The sequence below is a fragment of the Crocuta crocuta genome, unplaced genomic scaffold (assembly GCF_008692635.1).
Source record: "Crocuta crocuta isolate KB4526 unplaced genomic scaffold, BGI_CrCroc_1.0 scaffold70, whole genome shotgun sequence".
Taxonomy (NCBI): Eukaryota; Metazoa; Chordata; class Mammalia; order Carnivora; family Hyaenidae; genus Crocuta; species Crocuta crocuta.
The window spans coordinates 7,755,850-7,774,472 of record NW_027528417.1 but is presented as its reverse complement, the minus strand read 5'-3'; the positions used below and the strand labels follow the sequence as shown (position 1 = coordinate 7,774,472).

The 18,623-nt window shown below is 35.5% G+C and overlaps 1 protein-coding gene and 1 non-coding gene across 4 annotated transcripts in view; both read right to left on the bottom strand.

Moving 5' to 3' along the window:
• Window positions 1–18,623, bottom strand: part of ACAP2 (ArfGAP with coiled-coil, ankyrin repeat and PH domains 2) — a 147,749-nt gene that overhangs the window by 42,567 nt on the left and 86,559 nt on the right. For all 3 annotated transcript variants that reach the window (XM_077754352.1, XM_077754350.1, XM_077754351.1), the window contains 3 exons: window positions 14,958–15,002; window positions 10,968–11,063; window positions 4,005–4,079 (listed from right to left, as the gene is read on the bottom strand). In XM_077754352.1, coding sequence (XP_077610478.1) covers window positions 4,005–4,079; window positions 10,968–11,063; window positions 14,958–15,002 — 216 coding nt within the window. The remainder of the gene's footprint in view (window positions 1–4,004; window positions 4,080–10,967; window positions 11,064–14,957; window positions 15,003–18,623) is intronic.
• LOC144223771 (U1 spliceosomal RNA) lies at window positions 3,117–3,278 on the bottom strand. Its single transcript, XR_013332816.1, has one exon. It is a non-coding gene; the product is annotated as a U1 spliceosomal RNA (small nuclear RNA).

Sequence of the window (18,623 nt, the reverse complement as noted above, 5' to 3'; positions counted from 1 at the left end):
AGCTGGCCAGTTGGTAGGGCATGCAGCTCTTGATCTCAAGGTTGTGAGTTCAAGCCCCACATTGGGGAAGGAGGGAGAAAGGGAGGAAGAAAATTAGAAAGACAGGATAATCCAAAATAATCAAATGAAACAGAATCTGGGACCACCTAGGTGGCTCAGTAGGATAAGTGTCCAACTCTTGATTTCAGCTCAGGTCATGAACCCATGGTTTGTAGAATTGAGCTCTGTTTTGGGCTCTGTGCTGACACAGCTGAGCCCGCTTGGGATTCTCTCTGCCTCTCTCTCTCTCTCTGCCCCTCCCCTCTCACACTTACTCTCTGTCTCTCAAAATAAATTAAAAACTTGAAACCATCTGTAAGTGAATTGGTACACTTTTTCCTGCTTTTTCTTTGAAAAAAAACTTAAGAAAACTTTAATGCCCTCATTTAAAATTTATTTGAGGTGGGGGCACCTGGGTGGCTCAGTCAGTTAAGCATCCAACTCTTGGTTTTGACTCAGGTCATGATCTCTCAGTTAATGGGTTCAAGCCACGCATGGGGCTCTGTGCTGTCTCTGCAGAGCCTACTTAGGATTCTCTCTTTCTCCTTCTCTCTGCACCTCCCCTGCTCACTCATTCACTCCCTTTCAAAATAAATAAACATTTTTTAAAATTATAAATATTTGAGACTATAATTTATTTAATTATACAGACAGGATTATGTCAGCAATAGATACAACTGCGTTTGGCAAATTCTAAAGGTTTCATTTGTAATACTTGCAGTTTTTTAATAACCTTGATGGTACTCAAAACATTAAAATGTAACCTCCTTGATATACAGTGTATTATACGTATTTTTCTAATTTTCAACTATATTTCTTAAGTCTTCAATTTAATGACTATCAATATTATATAGTTAAAATGTGACAGATCATAATTTTATAATGAAGCAACTAATAACAGTGTATAAAATATATACTATAAATATATTGATTAACTGACAAATTAGGAAGAAATATCAAAGGCAAAAGATTAAGTGAAAATTGGAAGCCTAAGGGTAAGCAGATCAAAGAAGCCAGATTTCACCTTAAGGGCACTTGCTTCATTAGAACTTGAAGCTTTGCTGTGAGGCCCAGGGAAGAGAAGGCAAGACCAAGACTGGCCAATAAAGGGAATAAAACAGAAGCTTTCCCTTTTGAAATTGCAATCAAGAAAGAACATTATCACTTCAACTCAGGATTATGTTAGAAGTCCTAGCCACAAGGTAATAAAAGAATCGGAAAGGAAGAAACTATCATTATTTGCAGATGGTATGACTTTGTACACAGAACATCAAAAAGAATCCAGAGACAAACTAGCACTTAAAGAGAGCTTAACAAGATAGCTGGTTTCAAAATCAATACAGAGAAATCAATTTTATTCTAGTATGTAACAAAAGTAAACAGTGAGGAAAGAAATTTTTGAAAGATAGCATTTACAATAACATTTGCAATGTAAGTATCTAGGAATAAGAAAAGATACACAAGAAAATATCAAGCTATATGAAGGACATTAAAGAAAACTTCATTTTTAATATTTCAATCTCAAAGACTAGAAGACACTGTAAAATAAAGATACAAATTCCTCCCCATATTGGTTCATAGACCCAATCCCATCAATCAAAATCCCCAAAGCTATTTTTATGCAACCTGAAAGTCTGCTCCTGAAATTTATAAAAGAATGCAAAATTTAGGCAATTCACTTTTGAAAGAGAAGAGGTTTGTTTTGTCAGATATCAAGATACAACATTAAGTTAAAATAATTAAGGCAGCATAGTATTGCCACAATTAAGACAAAAAGACCAATGAAAAGTATTAAGAGCCCAAAACAGAACTCACATGTATGCAAACATAATGTAAAACAGAGGATCTAACAGTAATAGGAAAAGAATAAATGTTTTAATAACTGATTCTCCATCGTCCAGCTACCAGTATGTGAATACAAGGGAAGTGGATCTCTACCTCACACCATACATAAACACCCAATTAATTACAGATGGATTTAAGATCTAAACATAAAAGGCAAATCTATAAACACTTAGAAGATTATACAGGAGATATATACCAACAGTGTATACAGGGAAAGGTGCTTGAGTTCATTAATGACTAATGCATAACTTAAAACCACAATGAGATGTCAGTTATCTACCCACCAAAATTAACAAAAATTAAAAACCCTGAGAACTCTCACACAGCGCTGCCTGCCAGGATGGTAACAGCATTTTGAAAAGTAATTTAGCATTATCTACTAATGCTGAACATACACATTCCCTCTGAACCAGCAGTTCTACTCCTCGGTATAAACCCATCAGGAACACATACACATAACCAAAAGGCATGTACGTGAATGGCATAGAATCACTGTTTCTTTAACTGATCAATTTCCATTCTTGAAAAATCTAAATAATTACACTAGACATACTTTTCCCTTAGTTTTTAGGTGAACATTTTTTTNACCTGTAATGCAGCCTTGTGTCAGCATTTAAGGGCAGAAAAAAGCAAAAGTAGCATTACTTTCTTCAAAGTAAAGCAGTAATTGACTATTATTTGAAATCAAGTAAATTAATCTTAGATTTAATAATCTATTACTTTTGTACAACACTGAGCTATGTACACAGGGAAAGATATTAAAAGATATATAATAGTTATTAAATAATTCAGTTTAACCAAATAGTCACAAGTTTCTACAAGTATCATGACCTCTCATTTTAATTAGAAATGACTGGTTCCCATTTTTAATTATCTTTCCATGGTAATATCATTAAAACAAGTTACCCAACCAAAAGTGAGTCTAACTTTAAACAAATCAGAAAGTTAGTCTTACCTGACTATAACTGGAAGGAACTAAGTTAAACATGGTTTGGTAGGAAATCTTTCCCTTAATGATGTTTCTCTTTGAATACTAATAACCCATCACCAAAATATTTTCCTTACTTATATTACTTACTTCACTTTAATTTTTTTACACTGACATCTTTTATGTCAGATCTAGTTCACTGGTATTTTAAATTCTAAAGAAACCATAACAGAAGTTGATTTCACTCAATACCATGGGAACAGATTTCTTAAAGCAATGCTAGAAGGCATATTTGTTTTCTTTCTAGGGGAACAGACGAACACAGTGCGCCCCCACCACAAATTATACAGTCAAGTTTCCCGTATTTAGGAAAACGCAAGAGTCAGCACATCTGGAATCAATGGAAAAGCCTTGCCCTAGAAAAACCACCTCTCTGATCATGATATCTCCCCTATCAGGTAAATACTGAAGGCATCTAGTCATATACTTGTATTATTAGATTCAACCTCCAATTTTCTCCTTTCATTTTAGATTACCACACAAAAATATCACTTACTGTATAAAATATTGAGTTCCAAGTTAGTTGTATTCAAAGTTCTCCACACACAAAAATGAAAATATGTCATACCTAAATTTTCATTAAAATTTTTTTTTTCAAATATTAGTTTAGCTAAGCTTAGGCAAATTAACAAGAAATGCATGTGAAATTCCAGTTATCACATGAGAGCAATCAAGTGTTGCTTTAGGTTAACTACAGCTGTGATGTCTACAACACCAAACACACACTGATACAAAGATGTTCTCCATCCCCACCCCACCCCTACCTCCACCCATCCCCCACTCCACTCATTCTCATTCACAAGCTTTACAGGGATTGGTGATATCCTAACTGAAATTATAAATATCAGTTTAAATTCTAACTAAGGGCTATTTTTTAGTTAAGGTCCTAAGAGAACGATGTTTTTGCAAACTGGTTCAAGAGCATGGCTTTCAAATATTTTAAAAGAATAATAAAATATATGCCTGACCATCTAAAAATTTTTTTATTTTTCACAAAAATAACGAGGAATTTACCCAATTTAATTACTAAAGCAACTCAAAGGATTTGTTCCAACACGATGGTATCTTGCTGAAGCCAATAAGTGAACAATTGTATAAAATGGAAACTCCTTTAACTTTTCTCTTCAAGTACCTTTTGTTGAATGGTGGAATGTTTTTGCTCCATCTCTCTTTTCTCCTTTGCTGCATCTACAACCAGTCGATCCAACTATAAAGGGAGAAAGAGAGAAAATCATAGAGACTTAAAATTTAAAAAAAAAAAAAGGTATGATCATTTTTTAAAAAACATACAATAAGTCAGACCATTTAAGTTTACTTAAAAAGGCATTATGGCTACAACTTTAAAATGAAACTTGGTTGTTGTTGTTTTTTTTCCTGGTATCAAATCCTTTTAGAGAAGGTCTGTAACTCCTCCAGGAAAAACACTGCTAAGAAAAGTTGTGGTGCCTGGCAAACGTGACAGGCGGCCCTGTCAAGGGCACAACAGGGATAACGTGGGTTCCTGGAACACGGAAGGGGACTCTAGCTGAAGTTGCCTGCTGACCCACTCAGCAACTTCAGTCGTCAGAATCAAAGAAAGAAGAAGATGCTGTGGCGATTTGTTTTCCTGAAAGCAAAAAGCAGCAGCTAAGCTAGTGTGGGCCTGCTCTCACAAGTTCACCAAAACAGACACTTCCAATCACTCAAAATGCTTCATGTTTTCAAGTTGGCTTCTTAATGTTATAATCAAATCTAAAAGGCTTAAAAAACAAACAAAAACCTCACCAGATAAAAGAGAAAGCTAAATAATAATTTTTAAAAAAATGATAATAATAAAATAGTAATCATTCATAAGGTTAGGGTATAAAATCACCATTGTTTAACATTCTATTTTAAAAGCCCAAAAAATTTATGAAATCATAAAATCTCATTTCCTTTTTGTTCCTTTCTATCAGAAAAGATGATTTTCCAGTATCATGACAAATGCACTGACTTCTTGAACTACTCTACTGGAATAACAATTGGGTTATAAAATACTATGTGAGTCTATTCTCCTAGAATGTGATGTAGGTCTTTTCATCTTCAACCTCCCATACCTCTAACTGATTGGTGTGGGATAAATGAAAAACTAAAAATGTAAACATCAGCAGGAGTAAGGAGAAAGATAAAGTATTAAATGTCCAAATGGTTTTATTGATATCTTTTAGAAACAAAACTGAAAAAAGCCTTTGTAAAAAAAAAACCATTTGATTCTCTGTTTACTCTCTATTACACATGATTTTTATTTTCCTGGCAGAGAATAATTGTGATCACAGAATCTTTTTTTTTTTTAAATTAAAAAAGCTTTTTAAAAGTTTCTCTTTAAATCTCAGTTAGTTATAGAGCAGAATATTAGTTTCAGGTGTACAAATGGCCACAGAATTTTTTTTTTTTTTTTAATTTGAGGAAGAGAGAGAGAACACGCACAAGCAGGGGAGGGGGGAGGAGAGGAAGAGAGAGGGGGAGAAGGGGGAGAGAGAGGAAGAAGGAGAATCTTAAGCATGCTTCACACTCTGCACAAAGCCCAATGCGGGGCCCAATGCGGGGCTCAATCCCACGACCCCGAAATCATAACCTGAGCCGAAATCAAGAGTCAGACACTCAACCGAGTGAGCCACTCAGGCGCCACCACAGAATCTTAATTATCACTGAATACTAATAAAAACTAAAAGAAAACACACTGAAACAGAACTATCACTATTGTAAATATTTGATATACTACTGCACTTAAGGATCTAATGCATACGTGCCTTAATGACATATAACATTGGTTTAATGCGTAATGCTAGTACATGCTTCACTAGTAAAATGCCCTCAATATTTTCTTATACTGAATGAGTGAAATAACCATTATACCATGGTTTTATAGACTTTAAGTGATGGCATATAAATATTACTCATTCATTCAGACCCTAAGAATTAACTAATATTTATAAACTTGTGTGCGTGTAACTTCCATAATAGTACTGCAATGCAAGTGACAGTTTCCTGCCTGTCAGATTGGTAGTCAATGCCTCTGCTACAATCCACCCCACTGCTATTACAGCAGACAAGGGGAAAATTCACCTCTCTCTGTTGGGGGAGAAAGATAAAGGAAAAAAGAAATCTTTCCACACGGTGGAGGATTGGGGGAAGTACAAACCGAGGAGATGTGAAGACTGACAGTCCTGTCTCCTACATGTTGGGGCTATATCAGGAAGAGAGAGTTTGGAGCACAGCACGATGTGTCCTGGGCCTCCAGCGGTGTTGGGCACCAGGAGTTTCACAGGTGCCTATAAGTAGCCCGGTGCCCCCAGTCCTCTGTGTCTGGAATCTCTTCTCCTCCTACCACATCAGATATCATCACTTCTCTTTCTGCTTTTCAATTTCTTTCATTTCCATCTGCTTGCATATGGGTGCAAATCCTAGTACCTTAAATAAAAGCTTCCTCCAACTCATATTCCCCTCTAGCTACCACCTTCTCCCTCCCTTTCCTCACAACACAACTTTTGGAAAAATCTTCCCCGTACTTCACTTGTCCATTTCATATTCATAACTACCGCCCACTGTAGTTTAGCTTCTGCCACTCAGACGCTCTACTCTCGCAGAGGTAACAGCCTTCTGGCTGCTGGAAGACCCTGGTTTATTGGGTCTTCCTCCCAGTATCTGTGCTGACAACCACCCCTCCTTGTACAGCCCCCCTTTCCTTGGCCTGTGCTACCACAGGTGGGTTTCCCACCTCCTCTCATTTACGTTCTCATGGAGCTCTCATACCGATCTCTTAAAAACATGCCATTCTTGGGGCACCTGGGGGGCTCAGTCAGTTAAGCGTCCAACCTTGGCTCAGGTCATGATCTCACGGTTCATAGATTCGAGTCCCACACTGGGCTCTGTGCCGACAGCTCGAAGCCTGGAGCCTGCTTCGCATTCTGCGTTTCCCTCTCTCTCTGCCCCTGCCCTGCTCGCTCTCCATCTCTTTATCTCTCTCAAAAATAAATTAAGAACATAAAAAATAAAATAAACATGTCATTCTTAGGGCCCTGTTTGAAGCCAGATTCTCTTTTCACTCTATACTAGCAGCCTTTGATCTTAATTTACAAAATCAAAACCTTTAAGCATACTATTCTAGCACTTACATCTTTCAAAAATACTTTTTGAAATACAAAAATGATTTTGAGATACCTATTAACTTTCCTTGGGTCAATTCACCCACTACTGTGGCTACAATTAGCAATTATATGCTACTAACTCTTTTAATCTAGGTCTTTTTTTTTTTTTATCAGTTCCAGATAGACTCGCTTAGATGTCCTATCCTCAAAACTCGACACATTTAAACCTCAACTCATCATGTCCCTCTACTTCAAACTGGCTATATCTTAAATATCTCTCAAGTCTATCTATTTCTATCAGTACATGTTCCTCATTCCAGATACATTTATCTCATAACTGAGTTATAAAAAGAATATCCTAACTGACCACCTCCAACCAGGTTGTATTTTCCACTAGACACCCTACAGACACCAGAGCTCAGATGCTTTTCAAGAACATGAAAAATCATGTGAGAACTCAGAGGGGGAAACAGCAAAACTGAAACTATTAAATGTCTAAAATATATAATTATTTAACTATTCAACTGCAATCCAACTCATTTTTTATAAATTATATTTAATGTACGATGAGGGTATGACATAAAACTTGACCGGATGTTGGGAGTGCCTAGTCTAGGAAACTCTTGCCTCTCTCCCAAGTCTGGGTTACAGGTTTTATGTGTATGTTCCTATAACTCTTTCATCCTGTGCTATGTGTAGAGACTGCTAACTGTCCCTCAATAACCGTTCTTTCTTAATACAACCCCCCAAATTCTAGTAGGTTACATGATTATTTGGCATTAAGTGTGTCTCTCCCACCCTTCCGGGCAGCTAGTGTGACGTCAGGATGTACACAGAAGTGATCTCCACGATTTCCAGGAGATAGTCATAAAGAGAAAGAATGCATTTTTCTTTCTCCTCGCCTCTTTCCCATTAGCTAGAATGTAGGTATGGTGACTAAAGCTTGATCAGCCACTTTGAACCATGAGATAGAGTCAAAAATTATAATAAGCCTGCATCCCTACAAATCAAGTGACCACCATACCAGGACTTGACTTGACATAGGAGAAACAATATTCCATCTTGCTGAAACTACTATTATTTTTCAGGTTTCTATCCCATGCAAACAAGCCTCGTCTCAATCTATATACTCAGAGCACTTAGCACAGAGAATAATAACAGTCTGGTGACTTGTTGGCCAATAGATTAAGTCTACAGTCAGGGANACACACACACACACACACACACACACACTATTTTTCCTTTTGGTCCATGAATGCAGTTCTCGTTACACTCTGACCTTTCCTCATTTCCCTAAACTCTATTTTTCATCCTTCACCCCCTGTCCTCAAAAGGTAATATGAACCTATATGGGAAAAAAAATCACCTAAAAATTGGTACAAATGAATCCAGAAACCTCACCAATCAACAAAAAAGAATGTCCCAAAACAAATCTAAATAAAGTTCTGCTCAGTTATCAAAAATAATTTGAATACAATGAAATCTCTACATAATACAGTTATATATATACATAATTCACACACGTGTGTATATGTATAAAATGAAAAAGTTCCCAAGAGTTCCATAATCTTAAGATTCTAAAATTTTATTATTCAAAATAGCAAAACATACATTTTTTGGAAAATAAAAAAGGAGCTATAACTTCAAATGAAAAATCAGTAGGATTTTTTAATTATCCAAATGTAAGAAATGAAAAAATAAACCCAGCAATATATATTATNAACCCACGAACCGCGAGATCATGACCTAAGCGAAAGTCGGTCGCTTAACCGACTAAGCCACCCAGGCGCCCCTCAGCTACATATATTATAAAAGACATTTTGTTTTTAAATTTTCCTTTCAACACCCTCATATACTATCTGTAACATTTTTTAAAAATTTATGTTTATTTATTTATTTTCTTTTTTGAGAAAGAGAGAGCAAGCAACAGAGGGACAGACAGAGAGGAAGAGAGAAATCCCAAGCAGGTTCCACACTGGCAGCACAGAGCCCAATGTAGGGCTGGAATCCACAAACCATGAAATCATGACCTGAGCTGAAACCAAGAGTCAGATGATTAATCAACTGAGCCACCCAGGTGCCCCAATAGCATAGGTTTAACTTTAATCTTATTTTTGGTCATACACATTTAAGCCACACATAAATCACCTGCAACATCAAACTTCTTCATTAAATAAATGAAATGTCAAATTTCTCAATATGCCAAATTTCTTTAAAAGTACAGATCTCAGAGCAAAGGCATCAGAAGCAAAAACAAAAGAAAATTTAAAAAAAGAGCAGGACTTTATCAAACCAAAAAACTTCTGCAAAGGAAACTATCAACAAAATGAAAAGGCAACCTACTGAATGGCAAATACATTTGCAAATTATCTATCTGATATAAATGTCCAAGATAAAAAAGAACTCATACAACTTAATAGCAAAAAAGCCACAAACACTCTGATTTAAAAATGGGCAAAGTGGGACGCCTGGGTGACTCAGTCAGTTAAGCGTCCGACTTCAGCTCAGGTCATGATCTCATGGTTCGTGGGTTCGAGCCCCGCCTTGGGCTCTGTGCTGACAGAGCCTGGAGCCTATTTCAGATTCTGTGTCTCCCTCTCTCTCTGACCCTCCCTTGCTCAGGCTGTTTCTTTCTCTCAGAAATAAATAAAACATTAAAAAAATAAAATAAAATAAAATAAAATAAAATAAAATAGGGCAGAGGATCTGAAGAGACATTTCTCCAAAGGAGACATAGATGGCCAAAAGGTATATGAAAAAGTACTCAACATCACTAATTATCAGGAAAATGCAAATCAGAACTACAGTAAGATACCACTTCACACCTGTCAAAATGGCTGTCATCAAAAAATCAAGAAATAACAAGTGCTGATGAGGATAAAGAGAAAAGGGCACTGCTGGTGGAAATATAAACTGGTGCAGTCCCGATGGAAAACTGTATGGAGATTCCTTAAAAAACTGAAAGCAGAACTACCATATATTTTAGCAATGCCTCTTCTGGATACGACCCCAAGTAAACAAAGACACAAATTTCAAAAAGTATCTGCATCACTATGTTCACCACAGCTACTTACAATAGCCAAGACATGGAAACCACCTAAGTGTCCGTCAATAGATGAACAGGAAAAGGAAGTGTGGTATATATATACACAAGGGAATACTATTCAGCTATTTTTTTAAAACAGGAAATTTTTCCATTTGCAACAACACAGATGGACCTTGAGGGCATTATGCTAAGTGAAGTGAGTCAAACAGAGAAAGATAAATACCATATGATCATGATCCTACTTATAAATGCAATCTAAAAAAAAAAAAAAAACAAAAACCTCACAGATTCAGACAACAGACTAGAGCTGGCAGAGGTTGGGGAGGGGTCCAAGTAGACAAAATGGGTGCATGGGGTCAAAAGGGAGACATTTCCAGTTATAAAATAAGCAAGTTCTGGGAATGTAATGTACAGCATGGTGCCTATAGTTAACACTACTGCACTACTGTATTGTATGCTGAAAGTTGTTAAAGAGTAATCTTAAAAGTTCTGATTCCAAGAAAGAAAAATTGTAACTAACTGGAATTACAGATGTTAACTAGACTTTTGAGGTGGTCATTTGACCTATATGTATGCATATATATACATACACATACAGACACACACATCTCAAATTATTTTATACAGCTGAAACTAATGCAATATTGTATGTCAGTTATATCTCAATTTAAAAAAAACACACAGATATCAGGAGCCCCTGGGAGGCTCAGCCAGTTGAGTGTCCAACTTTAGCTCAGGACATGATCTCATCATTCCTGAGTTCAAGCCCCAGGTCAGGCTTGATGCTATCAGTTCAGAGCCTGCTTTAGATCCTCTGTCCCCCTCTCTCGGCCATTCCCCAACTCTCATGCTGGGTCTCTCTCTCTCAAAAATAATAAACATTTTTTTTAAAATACATATATCAATGTATAATACTGAATCAAGCAATACAGTAGAATATTACCTGTGCACCAAGATCCTTCATGTACGGCCCAAGTTCACTAAATAGATCATATCCTTGATGGAAGAAGGCCAAATGAGCATACATAAAAGATAACATCTAATAAGAGAAAAAAAAAGGGTTAGCGTTTTAAAAATCAATTCTTAGACAACTACTCGAAAATTTTTTTAATCTTGATCTCATCGAATGTTTAAAAACTATTCCTTTAAAGCCCAAAATATCAAACCTATTTAAAATTGAAATTGAGTCATTTTTCTTAAAAGCGTATTCCAGAAATATTTGTGAAATAAGAATAAATTTTATTTAAAAGAATCTCCAAGTGGTTTAAAATTTTAACAATGCCCCAAATTTTAGTTTTTTAGACTATATCCAGATGATCAAGATTCATACAGTAGTGATTGAAAGAATCAAGTATTCAACACTTTCACCATCTTCCCAGGTGCATTATAAAGTATTTATGTGCCTTTCCACCAAACTCACCGACAAACTTTTTTTTTATTTTTTAAATGTTTACTTATTTTTGAGAGACAGAGCATAAGTAGGGGAGGGGTAGAAGAGCCACAGAATCCAAAGCAGTCTCCAGGCTCTGAGCTGTCAGCACAGAGTCCAACACAGGGCTCGAACCCATGAACCATGAGATCGTGACCTGACCTTGAAGTCAGACACTTAACCAACTGAGCCACCAAGGGACCCCTAGCAAAACTTTAAACTGCAAATAAAGTATTAAAAGATTAGAAGGGGAAACATGAAGCTCTCAAAATAAAACAATCAAACTTTACAACCTGCTAGGATCACTAAGCACAACCCAAAGTAGGGAATGCTTATTTTTTTTCTCAAGATACTTAAATGAGACAACAGACTTTGCCAACATGGAAGTTTCTAAATATTCATTTCCAATATCCAAAAATGTTGCTAATGAGTTAAGATTTTTCCAGGTGTTCCTATATTTTACTTATTCATGGAAGAAAAATCATCCTTATTTTTATTTGTCGTTTTTACATGGGAAGAAATTTGATTCAATCACAATACTGAAAGAATCCTCCAAACTTCCCTCCATGTTAGCAAGACAAGGCATCTACTTAATTTTCTGAAATCTAAAATAGCTCATAAGGTCTTTAACATTCAAGAATGCTTCAAAAGAATTTGTTTTTGAAGAGAAAAACCAATCAAATAAAACATAAACACAAAAGAACAAAGCTCAAAAAAAGATTATTCTGGAATTAGATAACAGTAGTTGTGCAACTTTATGACTATAATAAAAAATAATTATATAAAAAAGAGGGCAAAAGATTAATAGCTACAACTACATAAAAATGTAAAACATGCCTGCACAGCAAAACACATAAGCCTATTAAAAGATAAATGATAACATTGGAAAAACACAATAATAACAGGTAACTAGTCTTAAAATATAAGAGATGTTACCAATCAGTATGAAAAAGATAAACACTCCAACAACAACAAAAAATAAAACAGGAAACACAAGAGGCCAAAAAATATACAGGAAAAAAATTTAGACTCATACACATTTAATACAAACTCATTTGTAGTAAAACACACACACACACACACACACACACACTGAACAATGGCATGACATTTTCTATCTACCAAATTATAGGTAGAGTGGAAGAAATTAATACCCAGTGTTGGTAATATAGTTCAGTTTCCCACTTTTCCACTACTAGTGGAAATGTTGTGTAAGTCTTAAAATTTAACATTATTTTTTAAAAGTTTTAATAAATGCTTAAACCCTTGACTAAGTCATCTCTTGTCTTAATCTATCCTAAGGAAATTAGGATAATGAATCATATTATTTATCAGAATGACCACTACAATGCTATTTTTTAAGGTCAAAAACATAGAAATTACTTGAAAATCCATTAATGGATAAAATTAATTTAGGGCATATTCAAGATCAGCAAACTATGGCCTGCAAACTATATCCAGCCCCATCATATGTTCTTGGATAGCCTACAAGCTAATATGGTTTTTACATTTATTCACGGTTGAAAGAAAATGAAGACGGCATGAAATTCATTACATGTGAAAATCGTATGAAATTCAAATTTCCATGTCTATAAGAATAATTTTTTATTGGGGCGCCTGGGTGGCTTAGTCGGTTAAGCGTCCGACTTTCGCTTAGGTCATGATCTCGCGGTTCGTGGGTTCGAGCCCCGCGTCGGGCTCTGTGCTGACTGCCAGCTCAGAGCCTGGAGCCTGTTTCAGAGCCTGTATCTCCCTCTCTCTCTGACCCTCCCCTGCTCACGCTGTCTCTCTCTCTCTCTCCTAGAAATAAATAAAACATTAAAAAAAAAAAAATTTAGAAAAAAAAAGAATAATTTTTTATTAAAACACAGCCATTCTATTTATTTACATATTATCTATGGCTGCTTTATCCCTCTCTCTCTTTTATTTTAGAGAGAGAGAGAGAGAGAGAGAGAGAGAGAGAGAGAATCTTAAGCAGTCTCCACACTCAGTGAGGAGGTCTCGATCCCAGGACCCTGGGATCATGACCTGAGCCAAAATCAAGAGTTGGACACTCAACTGAGACAACCTGGTGCTCTTATGGCTACTTTCTCACTATAGGATACAGTTAAGTAATTACAACACAGACCACATGGCATAAAACCCTAACATACTCACTACCTGGCCCTTCACAAAAAAAGGTTGCTTATCCCTAATATACCCAAGTGGTAGAATACTATTTGGCCACAAAAGTCATTGTTAAATAAAAAATATTTAATGACATCTGATGACTTTGGTGTTACTATTGAAAAAAAGAAAGTTATAAAACATATGTAGCAATGATTCCTATTTTGTTTAAAAAAATTAAATGCCATTTTAGAACACATATATACATATTCACGTACATACATGCACACAGAAAAATAAAGATATATGCCAAGATATTAACACTGGTTCTCCCTGGGTAATAAGATTTATAAGTATTTTAATTCTTTTCTTGAGACATTTTATTTTTCAATTTCCTACAATTAACAAACATCACTCTCAGTCAGGAAAAGGAAGCAGAAGTAAAGAACAAGTACAATGTACTTACCTGTAAGAAATAACATATATATAGAATTTAGGAAAATGCTAGGTGGGGACAAGGATCAAAGGCAATTTAAGTATACCCTTTAAGGGAAAAAAAACAAACAAAACACTTTAGTGAACAAAGAGAGGAAAAATTATTTCTAAGGTTCTCAAAATATGAAAAAGTTCAATACCATACCACTACCGCCCTCTTCCCACTTCCTTGTTAGCTTTAAGACCCAAAAATCGGTCTTGGGGTGCCTGGGTGGCTCAGTCCGTTAAGTGTCCGACTTCGGCTCAGGTCATGATCTCACAGTTTGTGGGTTCGAGCCCCACGTCGGGCTCTGTGCTGACAGCTCAGAGCCTGGAGCCTGCTTCAGATTCTGTGTGTGTGTGTCTCTCTCTCTGACCCTCCCCTGCTCATGCTGTTTCTCTCTCTCTCTCTCTCTCAGAAATAAATAAAAAACATTAAAAAAAATTTTTTTTAAAGACCCAAAAAATGGTCAAATAAAAAAAATCATTTTCTCTATGGGTGTAGTGGCTCAGGGAAAAAAATTATTCTCAAATTTCATCCCCTTTATTTGCAAACTGCACTCCAAAGAACAAACCAAAAGTCTGATACATCATCAAAAATTCTAAGGAAAAATTCTCTAAATGATACTATTTATGTATGCCCCGAATCTCAAATATTTAAACGTCTACACTAAGGAGCTCACAGTGTGTTAATAGGAGATACACTAAAGAACTCTAACTTGAAGGAGACCAAAAAGTGGTTAAGTGGCATATGAGAAGTACAAAAAATCTGTAAAGATTAACTTTGAACCTGGAATAAATATATTTATAGATATACATACACACACAAACATACATACACACATCACGTTGCTTAATATGCTTAAGTATGTGCATTTATATCACACTAAAATATTTAAAATATCATTTCAATAAATATCTTACTGATTTTAGGATTTCTGATCTTCTTTTTGATTGTAGGACATTAATCTGATGAGGGAAAATACAGTTGGTTAATCACCCAGTTTTTATTTTAAAAACGAATCTACAGTGCAATATTGTAAAATTTGCTTATTCTGAAGTTTAATACTTTTCCAGAAAAGTAAATAAAAACAAAGTTCAAGGTTTTTACCCTTTGACCCGCATTTTGCAAAAACAGTTAAGACAAACATACCAATGAAACTGTCATCCATTTTCACCTCAAAGAAAAACTGGTCATGCCTAACACACAAATACTGTAATGATAAAACTGTCACGTTGACAGACATTTTAATTTCTCAGAATTCCATCTTCTCCCCATCCTCCTTATCTAACTGCTCATCCGGACCCTTCAACATATACCCTTAAATATAAATGCTCATCACTTTTACCACAACTACCAACCACCATACTCTCTCTTCTAGACGACTGCAATAGCCTATGAACTAGTCTCTCTATGCTGGACTCTCTATAATCCATTCTCCACACAGCAACCAGAGTGATCTTTTCAAAATATAAGTAAGATTATCCTATGTCCAACTTTAAACCTCCCAACTTTCTTCTATCACCTGCATGGCCCTTTGCGATGACTGCCTCCCTAACCTAGTTTTCTACTACTTTCCCCCTCTGTGCTGCAACCACACTCCAAAACTACTTCCATCTCAACACCTTCAAACTAGGTGTTCTGTCTTCATGTCGTGATTTTCTGCCCCGACAGACACAAGGATACCGCTTATCAATCAGGCCCCAGCTTAAATACTATCTTCTCAAAAATGTCCAAGGTAGGCCCTATATACTAGAGTTGGTATACATTCTAGTGTATCAAACTATTTATTTTCTTCACAGCATTCATAACTACCTTATATTTTCTTATTTACCTGTGTCTTACTCTTAGCTGCATCCCCCAAGTGGTACACAGTGAGGACACAATAAATATCTGTTAAATAAATTAATGGACCTTAAATAATATTTTAATTAGATTACACTTACTGAAAGATCAATAAATATATTATGAAAGTTACCTTTGTGGTATCTCTCCCAACTCTAGAAATTTCCTAACAAATACTTTATTTTTGTCTGTTATATATCTGCTCCATGACATTAAATGTTTTTACAAAAAAAAGAATCGTTCACATTTTGCTATTATTGTCAAAAGATTACAGAATATTTTCCTTTTTAATATGTTCCTCCCACTGAATATTCTGCCTGTTGTTTTATAAGATAATTTTAAAACACTGACTGGAAAACAAAACCACACCAAGAAAAATCCGAATAACTACACTTAACCACTAATTTCCTTTGTATGTCTGTTTCAAGGCCTATTCAGTTTTGAGAACTAAAATATTAACTTTCAAATGCTCTAAATAAAAGCAGAGACTGCAGATAACCTATTATTCAAACTTTGAAAAATGCCAAGTGACAGTGCCTCTCTTTTATGTATTTTTTTTCTTTTTGGCAACAAAAACAGTATTTACTTGAAAAAAAGTAAATCACATATTTAAGGAAGCTAAAACATGACAAACTTTATAAATATGGATATTTATTGCTTACTATCCCCTAAAATAGCCACTTAATCCATATAATTAAAGGACACAACAGTTTTCACTAAAAAAATCAAATATAGGAGAAGTGGGGGTCCTAACTTCAAACTATTTGGATAAACACAAAGAAAATGGATAATTTATTTTCCAACCACTGCACTACAGGGAAGGAACATAACCTAGGAGTAAAAGACATAGAAATAAATAATTACAATAAATGCAAGTTAAGTGCTCTACCAGCAATGCGCATGACAGTATTATGGCAGCACCGTGGAAGCAGAGGCAAGAATGATTCATTTTGCCTGGAGAGGTTTGAGTAACTAACTGACCTTTTACAAAACATAGAAGGAACTAGTAATGGAGCAGGTAAAGGCAATGCAAGCAAGACCAATTTTCTGAGAACATCTTGATAGTCTAGATAAGAAACAATAAAGACTAGTGTCAGGGCTGCAGCAACAGTAAGAAAGAACAGACTTAAGAGATACACAGAACTGTTTAAGGCAGCTTTGGCTGTTAGGTATAGCAGCTGAGAATGAGAACATCTGGTGTAACAACTCTCCACAAAAACTTCTAGGACTGAGCGAAAAGGTGTCGCTATCCAGTTTAGGTAAGGGCAAAAAGAAGCCAACTAGAAGAAGACAGTTTTCAGCTGTGGATACAAAAAGAAAGAGGGATGTCTGAGAAAAGTGAATTTTGTCATCCATACTTAGTGGTAATTCAGGCAAAAAGCATGCGATTGTCAGGAAAATCAAAAGGTCAGAAAAGAATAGAACCAAATAGGCAAAGAAGAGAAGCTCAACATGGAAACTGAAAAGAAACACAAGTTGGGAAGATGACCTAAAGTTGTTTGAGACAAATTAAGACAAAAGTATATTTCAAGAAAGAGCGTGGTCTACCATTTCAGTGAAACACGAGAGTCAAGTTGGCTAAAAATTAAATTATATCTAATGAGTAAGACCTTAGATGAACCATTTCAGTGGAATAGGATAGGAAGACAGTACTCATACTACTGCAGGAAGTGGGGTGAATGTGAGGGAAGGGATGGGAAATAGGAAATTACAGACCATGCCATTCCAGAAGACCTTTCACTAATAAATGGAATGCACTTCATTTTTTAAAATTTAACTTCCCACTTACTGAATAGAAACTTTATTTTTAAAATCTTAAAGTCTTTTTCTACTTTTTTGCAAAGTTATCTAAGTAGGTTTTTTTTTTTTTAATGTTTTATTTTTGAGAGAGAGAGAGTGTGTAGGTGCAAGCAGGGGAAGGGGGTGGGCAGAGAGAAAGAGGTACAGAGATCTAAAGCAGGCTCCATGCTGACAGCAGAGAGCTGGACGTACGGCTTGAAACCATGAATGGCAAGATCATGACCTGAGCTGAAGTCAGATGTTCAACTGAATGAGCCACACAAGCATCCCATCTAAGCAGTTTTTAAGCACTAATTTGTATATGGTTACTTATGTCTTTTTTTTTTTTTTTTAAAGAAATGCCCTGTGATCACTAATAAGTCAACAATCTCTGGGGACTCTATTGCTGTTTTGTAAAAGGAGATTTAGACAAACTAATTTCCTAAGCTTTAAAGCTTTCAACCTATGATACATAGGAAACTATCAAGTACATGTGAAATAATGTATGTGTGCCTTCACTTTTCACATCTCTTGAATCCCTATGGAGACCTATCATACTCAAAGAGATTTCAATTATACACAGGACCAGAAGATCACCAAGCAATTTACAAGCAAAATACTGATCTCTAGTTTTATAAAACACCAGGTAATGTAAATATGAGAACAGTGTTTCTAGAAATAATTTTCATTTGGCAACATAGTAAGCCTTAGTACTTCTAAAAATTTACTCTCAAGAAATAATCAGAAACGTGGCAAAAGATTTATTTATGTACAAAGATGTTACTATTATTTACAATTACTGAAAGCTATATCTTCACTATTGCCAGTAAAAACTGGCAACACTATATCTGATAATCAGATACTAATTAAATTGACAGAACAATTCCACAGAATAAAATATAGCAATTAAAAATGCTTTTTACATTTAAAAATGAGAGAAAGTATCATGTTAAGTGAAAAGGTGA